Raw genomic sequence first — 20,921 nt, 5'->3', positions numbered from 1 at the left:
TAGTTAAACTCAGCTTTCTTATATTATCTTAACCTTGTTTAAATCCTAACAACATATTTTTGCCCCTCAACTCTGAATTCGACTCAAGGGTGGATAGCAAACCTTCCTGCACAATATATAGTGCCAGTAGAAATCCTAATTGGATAATAGGTGGAAAAAACCCAGCTCATTAGTATTAGAAAGTAAAATCTCTCCACAATGTATAAAGTAAAAATTATATACTGCCAAGGTTCTTACCTACGGAAGGCATTTATTAGTATTTTTATAGTGCAAGCATACTAACAATTTACAGAACACTCACAACTGCTACGCCAAAACTGAAGTTTCTCTAATGAGGCTGATGGACCGGACACAAGAGCCAGGCAAAAAAATAAACAGTGTGCGCAAGGAGGAAAATAAGACAAAGAAGCATTTACCCGAGAAATGAAATTTAAAGGATAGAGATTTGAACAACTTGGTAAATGCATTTTCCCTTTTTGTGCTCCAGCACGTAGCTAACTGAGAATGGTTACCTTTGCTTGCCCTAACTCTTGTAGAATAAGAACAAGCTTAGAGTAAGTCTAGAGGAGGTGCAGAGGAACCGTCAGAGACACAGCCTATGCGTGGAGAACCAGCTGACGAAGAGTGTGTTCATAGCGCAAGGAACTTTTTAGAAACATGATACGTGATTCATTCTCCCACAAAAAGAGATTGGAACAACTGAAGTTGGGACTGTAACAGCTCGATGTCTTTCTCCCCCATCCATCTGCTCAAAGCCTCTCTGATTGCATGTTTGTGCAATTTCATGCTGTTGAGGTCTGATTTCATGTCCTAAAAATACTTCAACTGAAAGCTTGTTGTTAGTATCCGTGCATATTTTTTCTCACTTACTCTAAAGCACTGTTTGTGTCCTGCCTTTTTAGACCCTATGAAAATGCTGAGTGTGAAACATCTTTAATTGCTGACCTGCTTGCTTAATTTCTCAGTGCATGGTGAAGTTGGTGACTCCGTGATGGGGGAAAAGGGAGTGTTGCCTCCTTTTTGCCTCCTTCCTCTTTAACCTCTAGAAACACACACGTCGCTTTTAAAATCCTCATTTATAATACTGCTTCCTCCTCAAAGCGCTTGCTTTTTTTCCTCTGGAATGTATTGAATACTTCGGAAAAAATCTGAATAGTTGTGGCTTGAGAATTAGAATTTAAAATCAAGAGGGTTTGATATTAGAGTATATCCGTTACCCTTTGCAGGTTTCAAGGCAGCTTATTCGACCTTACAGTCTCACCAGGAAGCTAATGGGAAAGCCTTATAGCAATCTTTGCAGGAAAGTTTCCAAATGTCAAGTGTCACCTTTCCAGCTGTTAGATGAATGGGTAGCCAAGGGGCATTTATTTGGATGTGCAGCCCTTGTAAAATCTGGTTGCTGTGGTGGAGAGCACTGTAATTTGGCAATTTACCTTACCGGCGTTTGGACCCAGTAGAGATTTTTTTGACTGCATGAAGGTTTGATTTTTAAAGTTGTGACTTAAGAAAAAAGATAATGTTATTGTGATATTTACAGGGTAGTGTATGCAGGCATGCATGCCTTTTTGTGTATATGCATGCATGTGTGTGTGCATAGGTGTTTATTCACAGCCTTGTGTTGTGAAAACTTCTGTTATCAAATGAAAAAACTTGTGAAGTACCTTATTTTCTCTCTGCTGCAAGATTCTAAGACAAGCACCCTTACTGCGATGAGTGTTTGAATCAAATACATATTAGATTTTAAATACATTGATTCCATCCATGCATTTGCATTTTAGATATAGAAATAGGTACTCATTTCTAAAATGACTATCTTAGTGCTAGTATAGCACTAAATAATACAGTCAGTCTTTGGCAAAATAAAAATAGTCTATAATACTTCTCACCCAACACAAGACCATGTCAGAGACTGAAACTCAAAACCACCATCCCAACTACTTGCTGAATGCGCTTTGTACGCTCCTCATATTTCAACCTGCTTCAGGCAATTATTTTCAGAAGCTTTGTGGCTGCTCTTACATTGGAAAATTTCCATCATTATTTGCCTAAATATCTCCTGACTCTTTAACATTTTCCTCTTGCTCTGCTAAGCGTGGGCTCATCTCAGATATTGTTGCCTGCAGCTGTGTGTCAGGTTAATTTCTATAAGCATGACCAGTCGAAGCCTAACCAAGGACAGTTTAGTAGAACTTGTCTCGCTAGAACTGTTCTTTGCAAGCAGGTAGAACCTTTATCCAACACTGACGTTATGATATTGGGCAGAAGCAATATAGGCTGCTGTCTTCTGTGTCTCAGTTACCAACCACCAAGTATGAGAAGCTATTTTTTGGATCAATGAATGGGATTTAATAATACAATAGTTGTATTCAGGGTAATTCACAATTACTGCAGCACTAACATTTAATTTCCTATGCCTACATTTGAGAGCAAAGACAGCTCTCACCTCACAAATCTTCCAGTTTATATTTTGTGGACAGCTATGTCAGCCTTAATGCTTCATTCTTGCTCTATTCATACATGTGCTATATTCACACCTGTGGATTGTTTTTGTGATATCTGGCAGTCAAGCTGCCATCTTCTTCTTGCTAAAATCCCTCTTACGAAGCCACTTCCTTTTCTTGATTACAGGAAGAATTCTAGATTTGTTTTCTGTCATCTCTCCAGCATAGCCGGCTTTGCTGTATTTCTGTATTTCTGAAATACGGCTTCTGTATTTCTTTTAGACTTAAACATATGCAATGACCTTAAAGAATATAGGGTTGGATCCTCAACCAACAGGGCGCTTCACTAAGATGCTACGCAGTATGAATTTTGAGTACATCACTGTATTACTTTGAAACATTATTGTGTGATTTATTATTTTTTATTTATTTATGCTTTCAAAATATGTTTTGTATCTGAAGAGTATGATTGCTGATTCTTTTATGGAGGTTGACCATTCTCATGTATTCCTCTAGGCATGCATGAATGTGCATTATTTTATAATCAATACCAGAGATAGGATGTTCCCGGGAAGCTTGTCTTTGAAGCTGTTAGTTATGGTTGTCTGCTTCTTTTCAGGATAACTGAAGGAAAAATTGAATGCCCTTTTGTTTCACTAGAACAACATGTGAGACACTAGCATGGAGACAAGTAATAAAACACCATTTTTGAAAAGGCAGACTGAATGCAATCTGGGAAACCTGGAATCTTAGCTGTTTACCACTGAGTAGGCAACACTCCTGTTCCAGAAACAGAAGCACAGAAAGAAAGTTAGAAAATCTCTATAACAGTGACTATGAGACAGACAGCTTAGAAAGAGAGCTTAGGGGCCAAACCACTAAGTAGAGAGAGTACTTGCAACTGTGAACTATTAAATTGTCTCCTATTAAATTCCTACTGTGTTTAGGAAAACATGACTCTCTGCGTGTTTCTATAAAGAAATGAGCAAAATTAAAAGCTCTATGGTTATATCAAATATACTCCTTCATTTGTTGTCTTCATCATGGAAAAAGCCATCATGAAAAGATACCAAATGCTGATTAACCACTTGTATCAAAAAGTAGCAGTATAGTGTTAATTTACAGCTCTAAGCGATAGTAGTTTACTGAATCTTCCTTCATAAATACATTATTTCAGAGAGGATACATGAATTTTCACTAAACCCGTTGAAGATTCTTGAAGAATATAGAGGCCAGGAATAATATACTGCAATGCAATACAATTTTACTTTAAATAGCAACTTTTGTACAAAATACTTCCCTGACAGATGGAGTCAGGAGCCAGGTCAGGAGTGCTGCAATGGATTGATATGGGCTTTTTAGGAAGGATGAGCCAGGAAGGTGAGGAGGAGTTACTGCTCTTTCTTTGAGAGAGCAGCTGGAATGGGTGGAGCTTTGCTTTGGGAAGGAGGATGAGCCAGCTGAGAGCTTATGGGTTGGGATTAGAGGGTGGACATAGGATGGCATGGTGATGTGTGTTTGCTACAGGCTTCCTCATCAGGAGGAAGTAGATGAGGCCTTCTTCAGAGAACTGGAAGAAGCCTCACATTCACAAGCCCTGGCTCTCATGAGGGACTTTAACTACCTTAGTATCTGCTGGAAGAGCAGCACAGCAGAGCACAGGCAGCACAGGAGGTGTCTGGAGTGCACTGATGATTGCTTCCTGGCACAGGCCATCAAGCAGTTGATAAGAGAAGGTCCTCTGCTGGAGTTGATAGTTAGGAAGAAATGCAAGGAAGAAATAGGCACATGAAGGTTGTGGCAGCCTTGCGTGCAGTGACCATGAGATGGTGGAGTTCAGGATCCTGAGTGGAGGGAACAAGCAAAATAGCAGGATCATGGCCCTGAAACTCGAAAGAACAGACTTCACCCTGTTCAGGGACCTGGACAGGGACAGCAGGGACAATGATCCAGGAGAAATAAAGAGACACTGTCTAAGTTTGCAGGGATGGGGTTAGGAAAGCAAAAGCCCACTTGGAGTTGAATCTGATGAGGTGTATGAAGGGCCACAAGAGAGGCTTCCACAGTTATGTCAGCAGCAAAAGGAAGACTAGTGAAAATATGGGCCTGCTGCTGAATTTGGCAGGGGACCTCATGACAAAGAACATGGAGAAGGCCAAGGTACCATGCCTTCTTCATCTCTGTCTTTACTGGTAAGATTTGCCTTCTTGAATCCCATGCCCTTGAGACCAGTAGGAAAGTCGGAGCGACGAAGACTTTAACCCTCAGTAGAGTTGGAGAGTCTGTCACAGGAGAGAGACCAAGAGAGCTGAGGCTTGTTAGGCCTGAGCAGAGAAGGCTTGGGGAGATCTTGTTGATGTGTTTAAATACCTGACGGGAGGAAAGAAAAAGGGAGCCAGACTCTTCCCAGTAGTATCTAGTGAAGGGACAAGAAGCAATGGGCACAATCTGAAATACAGGGAATTCCCCTTTGAACACCAGTGCAGATTGCCCAGAGAGCTTGTAGAGTCTCTGTCCTTGGAGATATTCAAAACCCGACCAGACACAGCCCTGCACAACCTGCTTTAGGTGACCTTCCTTTGCCCAGGGGATTTGGGCTAGACGATCTCCACAGGTAACTTCTAACCTTAGCTAGTATGTAACTCTCTGTGAAATAACATCATTGCAAAGTTAAAAAATAGATAATAGCAGAGAGGATAGAAGAAGTGCAAGCAAGAGAAAAGAGATATGTTTCAAGATGAGACTAAAAAAGAGAGAAAGCAGGAGTAAGATGAAAGCACTTAGGAAAACTGTTCCAAACAATAGGATCTGCAGAGAAGGCCCTGTGAGAAAAATAACAGTAATGAAACTACTCACTTTTATAGCCTTATCTCTGTTAAAGGCACCAAAACAAGTTAGACCGTATTGTTGTGGTCAAATATTTCCTCTACCTGAAGAAAATGAAAGTCACAAATTGCATCAGGTTTAAAGCTCAGTTCCTGTGTCTCAGCCCTGTGCTAGAGGCTGCTTTTGCCTTTAGGCATATCCTAGTTAGAATAAGGCTGGACCACTGCATGCAGCATACTGGGGATTTTTCACCACCCTATTCCAGTGTCCAAAGAAAGGTGGTGACTGGAACAATAAGTACCTGCAATATTGTTAGCTCAGCTGGTTGGCTGCAAATTAGAGAAGGAATAGGCTGAGTTTTTTGTTCTGTTTTAAAAAAATCAAGAGAAGAGTTATTATAAATAAACTCTTGCCTGCAGGCTTTCTTTTCCTATTTGTTTGTGCAATGTCAGAAAAATCCTTCATTATAAAGATTATTTTGCTTTTAGGAACCTATAAAACATTTTAGTTTGTTGAAATAGTTTTGCTTTGTAGAAAAAAAAACACATCAGGGCTTAGTAAATTTATTTCCCTTATAAGCATTGTGCTGATAAGGACAAACTAGCAAAAACTAAATAGAGCAAAAAGGGAAGTGATATGAAGGAGGAAGATAAATCTGCAAGGAAATATAGCCACTGGATATTGAATCTTCAGCTACAGCCTGCCCCTGTTTGTTTTTAAATACTTGGTTTATTCTATTGAATCTCTGCTTTTTCTCCTTCCCCTACCACCTCCGTCCTAGTCGCCTCATCATTAGCAAATCTTTTAAGATTGCCCCCCGCCGCGTTCCTCTGTGTGTGTCGATGCAATTGTTTTCGCTTGTTGTGTGAGGGTGTGGAGCGAGATGCAGAGAACCTGCCTTACGCTCCCGGACAGCGACTGCAAGGATCCCGAGGGCCGGGAAGATGCGGCCTGTCTGGAAATGTTGTAGGAAATGGCTTACTACCAGTTTGCATGATGGCGGCATACAGCAAGGAGTTTTTTACATGACTGGATTTTTATTTTTGTGTGTATTCAATTACCAAGTACAAAAAGTCTTTCATTGATCCCTAGATCCCTAGTTCTATTGTCTAGCATTTATATTTAATCATAAAAAGCTCATTTTGGATTTCTAGTTAAGATTCACTCAAAACAAGACAAGAAGATGCCAATTTAAGTAGCTGAGATTTTTTCTCTACTATGGAAAATCTTCCCTGCACATACAGTAGTGCTTCTTTTTGTGCTGCTGAAGAAATATTTTTGAAAGTAGAAGGAAGTGCTGTGTTTTTATGGTAGGTTTTCCCAGGATTACAGGCTTCTCTGTATTAGAAATTCCTACTTGATTTCTTTGCATTTTTATTGACTCAAACATCTGAGTGAGCAAAGATTTTAATGCTACCTGCCACAGTCCGATTAGGATGTTGTTCAGTATCGATACATGCAAAAAGATTCTTTCTCTACAATTTTTGCAGTATTAGATGCAACATTTACAGTGAAATTATTTCTCTTTGACTTTTGAGAGAAAAGGCTGAGATATCATCTTTAAATTGGAAAGCAGAAGTAACTTCAGTGTTTTCTGTCAAGAAGTGTATATTCTTCTTTGATCCCAAATCAGAGCCTAATTTTTGTCATCCTTAAAATACTCATGTTGAATACGAATAGTGCATATATTGATAAGTGTCCTATTGTATAGGCTGTATAAAATCTTAAAAAGAGCGAAAAAAATGCAGAGGCTTCAAAGCCTGTTGAGTCAAGGATGTCAGGCTGCTGAGTGATCCTTCCCATGGCCACTTTCCTTCATTTTCTACAAGCCCCTACACTTCTGACTGGTGGACTCAGGGAAGAACACTAGAAAGGGTCTCTCTATCCATGCCCTGTTTTTTACCTCTCTGCTACTGTCAAAGAATATTTTGTGTGTAAGTTTTCAAACCAGCAAAACATGCAGAATACTCTGCATCTGTCCAGATGGTATTTGTGCTGAAATATTAAGCCATACTGGAAATAACTGACTAATAATAATGAAATAATTATAGTGTGTGTCACTAGTCTAGTTCTGTTCAAAGGTTTGTTCAGCTATTCTAAATAGCTAGTTATTTTTGCATTATTATATGCAAATGATTCCCTTATCAGGGATAACTGCGAATTATATAAAAATGAATAAGCAAAATTTTTTCTTTTGTTTTTTTATAGTCTTTATATGGTGCTGCTGTTTCCACTACTCCGGAACTACCACTCTTCTATACCCCTATTGATTTAGTAGACATCAGTGTAGAAATGGCTGGACTAAAGTTTCCAAATCCTTTTGGTCTTGCCAGTGCAACTCCTACTACTAGTTCTTCAATGATTCGAAGAGCTTTTGAAGCTGGATGGGGCTTTGCTGTCACTAAAACCTTCTCCCTGGATAAGGTAAGGAACTATTTAAAGGCATATTTAGCATTCTTTGTGTATTTGAAAAGTCTGAGTGTTTTGGGAGTGTCTCTATTAGATCTAGCTAGTGAAAGCACAGGGGAATGATGCACCATGTAGATGAATACATGGGTTCCAATAGTGCAATGAAATGGTAACACAATTTCTGGTTTTGTTTGCTATTAAAACTTATACACTCTTCCCTTTTATTCTACAACTCAATATTAGCCAGCTAGTGGTGTTTTTTTTTTTTTTTTTTTTTTTTTTTTTTTTTTGTATTGCAGAAAAAAATGTTTTCTAAGAGCGATTTGAATGCAAAAGAATGAGTAACAGCTGTGTCAGTCAGCTCAGGAAGGTGCCAAGGACTGTTAAGACAAACCATTGAAACTAAGATGCAATCACAGTGTGGTAATGTAGGTGTGACTTTGAGGCTGGATGGTGAGTTGAACAGAAGGATGGAGGCAATGTAAAATAAGACAGTGAAGGGGAGAGCAGTTCTGCCAAAGTCTTGTAATATAGAGACATGATGGTTCAGTAAGACATTGTGGAGGAACAAGGGTAAGAAGAGAGAGCCTTGAGTACTGTGGCTCAGAATGACACCAAAATCAAAAATCTCAAATCATTTTGTGTAGACTGAAAGTGGATAATGGATTGTTGGGCTAGAGGTTTGCATTCAGAATGGGATTCCTGTTACTACATGCAAAATGGCAGACTAAGATTCTGAAGAAGACGTTTTGACAGTAAAAGAAGAGGACAATTTTGAGAAATAATAATAATAATAAAAAAGGCAGCAGAATGTTTTCCTGGGCTGTAGTACCAACAGAAATAGAGATTACAGTCAGGCTGTGATCTAAGTGCGTAGAAGTGCATGACTAAGTGCATAGAAGGGCCAGGAGCAAAGACCTATCTAAGGCTACGTAGTCAGTGGGAAGAGGCAGAGGTCCCCTTCAGATGATACAGTTCCCAAGAGAGGAACAGCAGGGAGCTTGCCACACACGGGGTTTTTTTATGCTTAAGCCCCTCCTCTACAGCCTTGGTTATATGTGAAACAGGCAGGATTCTACATTCATCCGCCTTGTCTCCTCACATTATTTGTCATGGTTAGGCTTTACCTGTGGTGTTCATTCTTATTTGCAAATAGTTAAAGGCCAAGCCTAAACTGCCTGTGTGACAATGGAGATCTTGGCAGCAAGAGAAATGGTCCATCTTCCAGAGATGAATCCTGAATTCACGGCTGTGTTCAAATACTGGTGGGGATGCCGGTGATGTCCCTGGTGACCAATGGTGTCCTTTGGTACTTCAGTAAAAGTGATTGAGGCAGGGTGGTAAATCTGGTGACTTGTAGCTAATGAAAAGGATAGACAACCAAACCATAGATTTCCATGCATTAACTACAGTGTGATAGAATCCATTCAGAAAGAAAAGCAGGATAAAGCATGGATGAAGATCCAACAACAGAGATAAAAAGACTCCAGTTGGAGAGCTGTGATTCTAATAAGCAGAAGGTTCATTTCATAGGCGCTTCCATTCCTTTTTCCTCTTTCACTGCCTAGCATGGAAAACTTCTCAACTGCTTGGCTACGGTCTCCTGCACCCCGTGAGAGGCTATGCTTTCTTTTATAGGGGAACTGTTGGATAGCATTTCTGCAGTTCTAGGCCCTAGACCATAATTTACTTCCCCAGTCTTCCCAAGCCTGGTCTGTCTTGCTGTCTCACCTTGAAAACATCACATATTGCCTTAGGGAATTAGCATAGCACTAAATGTTTTATGCCATGCTAACTTGCTTTGCAAACACCTACATGCTTTGCTGCGTAATTATATTCATGAAACTCTGTGTAGGGTTTTCTGTTTGTAGGGTGAGGTTTTTAACCCGAGGGTTCCAGCAAAAACTTGTTCTTGCACACTATTATACTAAGGCATAAAAAGAATTAATGTCATATATGAAATCTGTTCAGAATATTTATACCTTTAAATATACAACACTAAATATTTTAGAAAGCATGAGGTATTATAGTATAATTCAGATGTTAATTATAAGCTACTGTACTTGTACATGTCTATAGGTATCTGTGTGGGGGGTGGTGACTCGTAGAATTTTATTTACCAAATTAAACATGTTTGCACAGCTGCATTAATTGATATCAAGTAGATTTCTTCCAGAAATGAGAATAACTGCTTTTAAAGCAGACTATCACTAGGCAAGAAAAAATAGGTAACGGAACAAAAATGCCCCTTTATATACACCTTCTCATCCACCCACAACTTCACTTTTTCACTGCAGGATCAATAGTTTATTGCTCTGTTGTTTCAAATAGTATTTTTGTCTTAATTCAGATAACTATGCTGTAAACTATTATTTGTAAATTCTGCCGGTGAGATACTGAACAGAAATTGGGGAGATGCATATTATAAGGTCCACAGTAAATGAATACCAGTCATTACCTCTTTTAAGTCTTTCTTAGAAAAACAGAAAACTACCCGAAGAATGAGAAATACCTATTATTTAAACAAGATAAATATGAGTGGGAGTTTTTTAGCATAATTGTTATACTGAAGTGTTTACTTAGTATTACAGAGTACTATGTAGTACATAAAATTTGAATTAAAACCTGTAATCAGAAGATAGAGTTCACGTTCTTAACCATAATATCAAAATAAGTCAGAGGTTATATGAAGAGTTCCCCTCTCCTCTCCATAACATATTACATATCATAGTGAGAAGTTTATAGCAGACATTGGGGTTTTTTCAACTAAATTCAGGCTTTCTTGTTTCCTTACTGCATTGTATAGGCTTCTTGGAAAGAGGAAAGAATAACTGGGATGGCAGAAATGTTTATTTTGATTTTTAGATGCCTTCTTCGCTTCTAAAATTTAATTCTGATTAATCAGATGCATCTGTCTTTATTCTGTTGTGACATGCATTGATTTGTGATGCTGTCGCTTTCAATAATGTGGAAGCAGTTGCCTTTATTATGAGAACCGGCATTGTGTATGGAGCAAGTTGCATGGATGATTTTAAAAACAAAGCTGCAATTAAAACTAGATTAAGTTTTTTCTAAGCCATAATAGAGAAAACTTTCTATTGATAGTATATGTTTATACAATTTACTGCAGTAGCTTTTACAGTATATTTTCAGGAACATTTCTAAATGAAAACTGTTGCTGGTAGAGAATTAGTTGGTTTATCCAGAATATGTGACATTTCTATATCCTGTTATTACAACATACAGAGTCAGGCTTCAACTAGTTCTGTTTGTATACATTTGTACTATGTGCTCCTCACTTTATAATTGGAGGTGGTAAAATATCATCATACAATGATACATTGTTTTCCATAACATTAGTATTTCACAGAAGTGAATCTATTACAAAATGTATATTTTTTGTTTGATATTACAGCATAGTAATTTAGACTAAACTAGTTATAATTTATGGTGCCAAGCCAAAAAGCTATTTAAGATGCATTAAAATGCAGAACCATGACATTTGAAATTCTGATGTTCTTAATATGACAAAGGTTATTCTATGGAGTTTTGCTATAATATGAAATATTAATATTTCACAATACAGTTTTGATGAAGTACAATTTGCCTAGCTTGCATATGATAAAGAAATTAAATGCTTACCAAGGGAGTTCAGTAGGAATTAGAGCCCTGCCTGAACATCTGCTTGAAATGTTATTATCCTGTCCTACTGACAGCATCGCTCCCTCATTGTTTTTCTAGATTGACAGCTGAATATTGTACTGATTTCTGCAGCAAATATGTTTAGGTGAACTTTGTTATGTTTTTTAGGAATTTAGAACATGCTTTTGATTTCCATCCTATAATTTTTTTATACTCTTGACATTTTTAGATGGCAGATTGAGGTCTAGTATGCTGTAGCAAAGATAGACCATTGACTTGCGACGAAATGCCAGTTGATATCTCAGTAAACAGAAATATTATTATTCTTTATTTTGTGGTCTGTGTGAAAGCTGTGTGAGCTTTCTTTGGGGGAGACAAATGATCAGATTGTTAATGTCAAATATAAAAAAGACTGTTTGCCTTTCTACTAAATAACATCAGACAACTTTTATTAACTACAATTTTTGAACAGGAAAATAAGCTTTTTACAGGATTCTTTACGATGTGGAGCTCTATGAGTTGAATTATTTATTGTTTTACAAATGTTAAACTAATTATTTATGTTCTTAATATCTTAGGAATTCCTTACATACAGTATTTTTCCATATTTCTGAAGGAATTTTAAAAAGAAATACCAGCTTTATTGTTTTCTGTTTTGTTTCATCATAGTGCATTAAATTAACAAGATTTAACAATGGAGGTGAAAACTATTCTAGGGATATGCAATAGCATGTAATTATTTTTTTTAAAATCCTGCAACTGCAACATTTTATTTTACTTGAATATTTTTATATAGAAAATGTGCTATTTGGCTACAAAGAGAACAAATTGTGCTACAAATTTGAGCAAGTGGCAGGAAAAAAGGTTTTCCTGCTGTTTGTCAAAAGCGTATTTCTCTGATATGCTTTTCAGCGTATCAATTCAAGAGCCAGATCTCAGCTCCACTTAGTTTTAACCCATCTTTGACAGAGTATAAAGACTCCTGGAGGCTCTCTTTAAATGCTGGTATCTTTGATAGGTTCAAAATTTGCTTTCTGAGGAACTAGAGAAGACTGCCTTTGACCATTTTTTCTCCTTACTGTACTCCTTACAGCTGGGACTACAGCAGCTTGGTGTACCTCCAACGTAGAAGAAGCTCAGTCTAGAGATACGTAGCCATTCCCATGCATGGCATGGAACAGAGTGAAGACAGAGAGGTCAGAGGATCTGGGGTTGACAGCTTTATCCAAATCATCATGCATAACAAAGTTCCTCCTTACCATAGATCATGTCTGCACCAAGTAAATATGAACCTTAAATGGTTGCAGGCCTGCTCCTTGACAGCAGTGAATTTTCAATAAAAGTAGTTTGGACCATTTTAATCATCTATTTTTACCATAAATAAGTGTGATTATTTTAGCCAATTAATGCTTTGAATGCTGAAGATAATTAATTACATTCATAAAATAAGAGTTTAACAACTCTTTGTAAAAAGTATCTCTCTACAATAGTATCTATGGCTTTAGGGATGAAAAGTGTTTTACTGATTAATGAAAAAAAATAGACCTCTGAACAAATGCTTACTCCCACTTTCCCTGCAACCTTAAATATGGCTGCAATATTGTCTTCAAAGAAAGAGTTTCCTTCATGGAAAAATCTGTTATCCCAAGGTCTGGAATGCAATGTGGCAGCTCTTGTTATAAACCAGTCATTTGGGTAGTTTTTAATCAGAAAACTGTTGCATATTCCAATGAAATTCATTCTGCACGTGCAGTGACACAACTGAGAAGTTCTAGTGAAATTCCTGAGACTTTAAAGACTGTAATACTAAGTAATTTTATTTTGCTACATGAGCCCTTCTGGGAAAAAAAAAAAAAAAAAAAAAAAAAGGGTGGGTGTTTGAGGATGTGTGTGTGTGTGTGCGTGCGCGCGCCAAAGCAGGAGTGTTGAATTCATTCCTGCTCTCCATAATACATGGCATCCTGGAACTGACCACTCCTTAAGAGCAGGTGGCATTTGTGTTAATAGGACAACTATTGATCAAACAAAACAGATGCAAATTTTACAGTTAGCTTAAAGCTTCAAAGGTATTTCTGTCCACGTTGAAGAAGCTGCTTTGCTCCTTATTACCTTTGCTTTATTTACTGCATTCTTCTTAAAATGTGTGCAAATATTTAATGACAGAGAGAAAGAGAGAGATGGCACACATGCATGATTTTAAAAACTGCTAAGGATCTATAGCTCCTGATGGCTTTATCTGGAGTACTCAACATTTCTGAATATCATATCTTTAATAAACAGGATCTTGAAAAACATGTTTGTAACATATTGTGTCAAACATTCAGACATGATTTTCTGTAGTTGTTTCATGTGTCCTTGGAAGATTGTTCGTAATCTTGGCAATACCTCACATAATTTTCTGTGAAAAAGGAGTTCAACTAAAAAGGCAGTTTCAGTGTAAGCTAGAAGGTGCCAAGTCTAATTCTGAAATTTAGAATTTTCACACTTCAGTTATATTCTCAGTTAAATTTTGTTGCAAGCTCTTTTTAGTATTTTGCTTTCTTCAAAACAACAGACTGTATATAGCCTTCTTTACTGGCATTAATCAATTCAGTAATATATTAGAAAAAGTAGTGGAATATTCTTCTCACTAGTTATGTAAAAACAAATTGCTCATCCAAGACAATGGCAACATATAGCCTTGTTTAACTTTTTGGCCTTTTCTTAATGTAAATTACCTGAATTTGTTTTTGTTTTTTTTTATTCTTTTATTTTTTATTTTCATGATATACTTTAATAGATGCACACAGACCTTCAAGGAAAACTGAAATATTTGGCTGTCATAGGATTCAGAAGTTCCCCTCCACACATTTTTTAATCAGGTTGCTGACTTTCTTTTTCCTCCCCTTTGTTTCAGTGCATGTTCCAGTATTTTATTTTCTCATTTCCACATTCTTATATTGAGAAAATCCAGAATGCAATGACTTCAGTTGGTCTACTGAGATGCTAAAGTAGAATAAGGAAAAAGTGTGCTTTACACCTCAGTTGCTCCAATTTGCCACCCAGCATCTTTGCTGAGGCTTACACACAGAATCCATGTGTGAGGTGGATAACAAGGGTCCGACGTTGCCTTCTGCAGCAGCTTGGGTGAAGCTTTGGGACCCCATCCCTGTCCAGACATGGCTTAGCATCACTGTTGGCTGTGAGCGTACAGGGCAAGGCATGCCTCCAGTGGCAGCCTTCTCCCACGCGCGCTCGGCAGCTGTGCGTCGCTTCTGCTGCGTGCATGTAGAAGGGCAGCTGTGCCCCTGGATGGGTGCTTCTCCTTATCCCCACTGGGCAAAAGGTAAGAGGACTGCGACATCCCATGCAACAGCTATTCCCTAACGATACCTGGTTGGACCATGCAGCTTTGGAACATGTCTGCAGAAATCTGGTCCCAAATTGACTCTCTGTCAATTCAAAAAATCAAGGTAAAGCATGTAGGTACTGGTGTACAGCTTGTGTCAATAAGTTTACAGACATAAGCTGAAATGATATAACTAGCTCTAAACTGACATATGTCTCCACACAGGGATTTATAGGGATTTAACTAAGCCATTTTCAAGTGATTTTGGTTACTCCAGTGTAGCTTTTGTTTAAAGGCAACGTACTTTTCTTAAAACATGTTTAAGTTATCTTAGCTCTAGAATTCCTGCTTGGTAGATGAAACTGGTAGGGCTGTGATTAACATCTGATTTGCCCACACAAGAAGTTAAGAAAGCAAAGAGCTGATTTTTGAATCTCATAGTGATATAATTGCATTTACTCCTGATTGACGTTGTTGCAAAAGCAGGATGAAGTCCCATATGCTTAGAAAACCTGAGAGGTTTTTGTGTTAAAAAAAGTACTTCTTGCTAATACAAACATGTTATGTCAATGTATTCTAAATACACTTCTCCTTGTTATTTGAGGTGTTCAGTTATCTAAATATTTCACTGTAATACTCAGATTGTGGTTCTGGGTACAGGACTTCCATCCTTTGTCAGGAAGTGTAGGACTTGTGTGAAAAAATCTAGTGTTAACTGCAGCAGGAGACATGTATGCCCATCCCCTCAACACTGAAATTTTTACTTTAAAATTATCCAAAATCCTATTGTCTCAGATAATTGCAAATTTCATTTTTTAATTAAAAAGGAATATGCATCTTTGATATTCCTTTAATATCTGCATTATGATGATATTTAAATGTACATTCATGTGTCATTTCTCATGTCATATATTATAAGGTTATACAACTGTGTGTGGAGCACTTCATATTACCTTCATATTACTACTGTGCTTGCACTAATGTCATTGCATTACTATCCAGTATTGACTTTTTATACTATAAAGCTAATTTAGTTTACTCTGACTTTCCTGATGCAATTCAGACTCTGGAGCAGTTAATTACAATGCTATCTATAGCTTTCAGAACCAGTTATCAATACTTTTTCACTATTGTCTGCTACATACTTAAAGCTATATTATGTAAGTTTAGAAATTAACGTTTCTTTCACTTCTACTTGCCTGGCTTCTGTGGTAATTCAGTGGCACATAAGAATTTTCAAAAAAAATCACTAAAACATGATGACGTTATAAATGCAAAAGAAATAAGTTAATGTTGTAGCAGGGTGGTTTTCTGTTAGCAGCTGACCTCCTATTGCTCGAAAAAAAAAAAAATCTTGGCTAGAAGACAGTTCAATAAATGAACAGGCTATATATTGATTTCCCCCCTCTTCCCCTTGTTATGTAATATGATTTACTTTCCTTTGCAAGGGTTGCTGTCGTGCAGGATGGTGCGGGGATCACGGTCGTGGCAGTGTATTGGAATGCATAGAGTAAGGAAGGCTGTCACAGCAGTCAATAAGATCTGAGAGGTGTTGACTAATTGCCTGCTAATTACACAGTAAATTGTCTAATTAAGCTGATGGTTAATTAGGGTATGCTCGCACAGCAGTCTTGTGGAATTTTTGTCTGATGTCTGGGAAGCAGCTTGTGTAATTGGCAAACTGGTAGGGACTGACTGGCAGAGAGCTGCCGGCAAAGCCCGCTGCCAGCCGGCGCAGGGCGCGGACGCGGCTCTGCAAAGGTTGTCATGTGAACGCCGAGGGCTCCCGGCCGACCCCGGCTAGCCCAGCGCTGCTGGAGGCTGCAAATAAAGTAATATTTAAGTTTGTAACGGTGGAAACACGGTGACGCGTACTCTCTTCATGTTTTAGTCGGATCTTGGACTTTATACATTTTTCTTTAAAATTTTGGCTAATGCTCACAGAGTGCCAGTATTCATGTGTAAAGCATTTCAGCAACCTGTGTGATTGGCCCTCAACAATAGTTATTGCGTCCTAAGCATGTAATTTGTTTACTGGAGTCACAAAATGATACATTTCATAGGATATTCTGTTTACCTGCTGATGTTGGAAAGTATAGCTGTTAATAAGGATTCTCACCAACCATCATAACCATCATATATGATATTCTGAATCCTCAAAAAGCATTATATCCATCTCTAGATGGGACAGAGTATGAACAGCGTGTACGGGTGCTATGAATTAAATGCTGAGTTATGCATAGCAGTAACATGATTAATGAAAGTTTTTAGATTCTGACCCAAAGCTCATGCGAATTGTTGAGAGTATTAGACGGTAAGAACCTGGGCTGTATAGGTTAGGTATAAAGACACCAACTCAGCAAAGCATCAGTTCACTGGGTTTTAAATTTGCAGTTCAGGAAAGTAAGTGGGTATATGCACTTCCTTAAAATTAATTACAGCTTGCTGAATCAGGAGCCTAGCACAATATAGGATTTGGTTCTTCACATAGTGCTGCAGTTAATTGAGTTATATATCAACAAAATAAAGAAAAGAAAAAGGAAAAAAAAAGCTCTTTTGTATATCATGAACTAAAGTCAGAAAATACAAGGAAGAGAGTGTGTGTGTATATATATATATATATATATATATATATATTTAATTTCTTAATAATGTTATACTCACACTAAGTAAAACTTAAGACCCGTTTGCTGTCTCAGAAATGATACATGATTTCAGAGGTCCTCATCTCTTCTCTTTGCTGCATGCACAATATGTAGTTCAGGCACTCTTCCTGGAATAAAAAAGGAAATGGAGTGAATTCCAGTTTTAGCATTGCTGCTGAAACTGTTGAATCTTCTTTTAATTTAAAACATAAATTTGTATATTTTCTAGACCAAATGGAATTAAAAAAAAAAGAGAGAGTGAAATACTCTATTCCTTTGAATAAATGAAGTCACTTTTATCCTGTGATCTCGCTACCTCTACCTCCCTATGTATGCACAGTTAATAGTACCTTTATGTAGCACCCTCTCTGTTGCAATTTTTTTTTCTTATTTTTTTCTTCAGAAATAATTGAGCAGAATCATGAAGCACTAAGAGCCTTCTCACTGAGCCAGTCGTCAGACACAGGACTCCAAACACTGACAGGGCAGTCTAAAAGGTCCAAACCCTTCCTCTCTGAGAAGATGATAATAATGCTCTTAAGTTTCCTCCGCTGTGCATATTTGCACAGAATAGAACACTACAGTTCCCCAGATCAGATTCTGTAATTCTTACATAAAATCAAACAGGAGTAATTCATTGAGTCAAGTCAAATAGTTCTCATGAAGCATACAAGGAGGCTGCATCAGTGCCTAATTTTCTTTACAAGGAAACAGTTTTTTGAAAATTTCCTTTTGGTATTTACATGTATGTGTTTCTGTATCCATTTGAACAGATGCAAAAGCAGATCTCTTCAATTCATTCTTCTTTACAATATTTTTAAGGATTATTCCTTAAATATCTTGGGAAAATTATTTTTTTTGTCTCTGAGAGTGCATTCAGGAACAAAGTCACTTCACCCGCCAACTGCAGAAGCTGAAAGTGTACAATGCAACCATCGCACTTGCTTTCATTTTCTATCATGGACCCTACACAGATGTGTTGCTAATGCATTTTATTCTCTGAAGACAGACAAAGAAGTTCAGAGGATAACTGTTACTTTTTTACATCCTTTGAAAGGAATTTCTGGCACATCCTACAATGATCTATGATTTAATAAATCAAACATAGAGAAGCTGGTAAGTCACATGATGTAGTTTGCTTTTTACCTTTGAAGGGCCTGAAATGTGAAGCCATATTGCAACATCAAAATCTGTAGTAACAAAATTGTATAGCAATAATACTGTTGTTATATAGCATCAATTAAAACACATGATTTCTCACAAAACAATTGGTAAAATTAATAATTTTCATGTGCAGTTGTAGCTATATCTTGTCATACATCTGTGCCTTAATGTGATCAAAAATGATAACATTTCCCGAGTACCTTTAAACAATAATTTCCTTAATTCATTCTTTCCCGAAAGTTCTTCATTGTCTGTTTTAAAACCTAATGTTTAACCAGTGGTGACAGAGGAGTCTGGTCTGGTTTACGGCCTCTGACGGGTCTTTCCCGGTGCAGTTCAGGAGGGCTCCTCTTTGCTACCCTTTTATTTAATGTGTGTATCAAGCCATAGAGAAGGTTTAGCAAAGTGACATTGACTGAAGTGTTTTCAATATGTCGAAACTCAGCTTTATAACTCTTGGCTGATTTAGTGTGAGCAGTTGATTGCATTATTCGGTGTTTGTGGGAGACTGGGGCATGGTTGAGAGCATGCTGAGCGAAAGTCAACCCAGGCAGGACAGCAGTAACGCTGCAGTCGTTGGGGGAAGCGTCCAGAGGCTGCAGCAGGAGACCCATGGGGCTGCCCGGCCGAGGAGCGTGGCTCCATGCCAAGCTGGAACAGCAGGTGCAAGCCAGGCCGCTGCCCCGTTATTTGGGAATGCAGGCCTTACGAACAGTGTCCGCGCTTGGTATTTCAAGAGCAACTACTGCAGCGCGTTCTAAATGGGACTGCATCCGCAATCTGTCCTCATACTGTAGGTGGTGACAAAGTTTATGGCTTGACTGCTATCAAATGCCTCCTGGGGAATTAAAAATGCCCTCTGACCCTGCTGGCTGTTACCATGAGATGGGGATGGGAGAGAAGGAGCGGCGGTCACTTCTGGCCGCTGTCGTTGCATGCCCTTGGAGCCCTTGCCCCACAATGGTCCATAACAGTCGGATTCATGTTATCTCCGGCACAAACTTGAATAACTTGTTTTAAACTCCTTAAATTTGTAAGACTTGAGAAAGCGGTGACTCTTCAGTGTAGAGTAGCTACAAGGTTTTTTTGTTATAGGACTTTTTAAATTATTATTCAGTTTAAGTTTATTTTGCTGCCAAGAGCAGTGTTCTCAGAGGGTCAGGTGGTTGCTTTATTGTGTAGGAAGTATATTTTAAAGACTTTGCTGGGGTACCTGGAATGAGTGGTTTCATAAAAAGCTAATGCAAATCTCAAATACATAAACATTTTCCCCCTATATCCTGAACATATCTAAACTCAGATGAACTTCTCTACTTATATTCATGGATTTTTTTCTTTGATACCCAGAGAAGTTTTGTGCCTTGAGGAAGAACAGAGTATAGGAGTCCGTGTCCACGTTTGGGGAGTATACATTTCAGAGCATGACTTTTTTTTTTTTTTTTTTTGATTATATGTAAGTCATTTCTTATTCCAGGATTAAAATCTGCATTTATCTTGAGCTAAAATTGAGCAAGTTTATCAGTTAGAAAATTCATGAGAGATTTTTGTTATTTTTTTTCTGGAAACAAACTTTAACCTGGAATTTCCAACTCAACTTTCTCTTTACAATAAAGCTGCATATACAAACACATAGATTTCTTTACTTATAACTTTATCCTCATAATATCATTAATTTTTTGTTTTCCACTGTAATCTTGTGGTTAGAGAGGACTGAAATTTTATGAAAGAGAGGGTGAGAATATGTGTGAGTGTGAGGTATTAAAACTATAAACCAAAGAACATCCATCTTATAGCTTGTTTCTTAAGCATCTGTCTTCAACCTTGAAAGTGGTGTTTTGTTCCCATAACGGAAATAGTTCATAGTATATGTTGAGAGTTACATACCTGTAGATACATAAACTCTATCTTATGATGCAGTTTTTTTGTTGTTGTTGTTGTTTTTGTTTGTTTGTTTGTTTTTACTTTCTGCATTCCTTCTTTAGCACAATTAAAAAGATAACCTCAGAGAGTGCAAGGCTTTAATAATGTTTACATTTAAAAAGATAACAGTCTCAACACAAAGTGACTGACAGATTTCAAACTCTGCTGAAAATCTGGTGGTCGAATTCATGCAGAGGACAGACTTGCTTCTGTGTCAGGCATCCTCCATGGTAGTAACTTTCTTCAATTAACTTCAAGGGTTCCCATCCCCACTATGCCTTTTTGTGTGTTTTCCTCATCTTTTATCGCGTCTTTTGTCAGCTTGCCATCTCTGCTCTGAAACAGGCTTTTATCACGGGAAGTGGACCACCCACCTGTACTTCTCTGGTTTTACAGGATGCATTGGACTGCTTCCCATTTATGATGTAGATGATGGGACACGTCAGCCATGTTCCTACTCTACTATCCATACAGCAAGATCTCAGGATGTGCTAGCTGGTAGTCAAAGGCATGACATTATTGACTATTTCAAACTAATGTGACTTA

At 37.9% G+C, this 20,921-nt stretch overlaps 1 protein-coding gene across 1 annotated transcript in view; it reads left to right on the top strand.

Moving 5' to 3' along the window:
- The window catches only part of DPYD (dihydropyrimidine dehydrogenase), a 342,976-nt gene that overhangs the window by 164,722 nt on the left and 157,333 nt on the right, over positions 1–20,921 (top strand). The window contains exon 13 of the mRNA XM_062581637.1: positions 7,476–7,691. Coding sequence (XP_062437621.1) covers positions 7,476–7,691 — 216 coding nt within the window. The remainder of the gene's footprint in view (positions 1–7,475; positions 7,692–20,921) is intronic.

Source organism: Rhea pennata, chromosome 8 (assembly GCF_028389875.1).
Source record: "Rhea pennata isolate bPtePen1 chromosome 8, bPtePen1.pri, whole genome shotgun sequence".
Lineage (NCBI taxonomy): Eukaryota > Metazoa > Chordata > Aves > Rheiformes > Rheidae > Rhea > Rhea pennata.
Note: the sequence above shows the minus strand (reverse complement) of the source record. Positions and strands in the feature narration are given on the sequence as shown.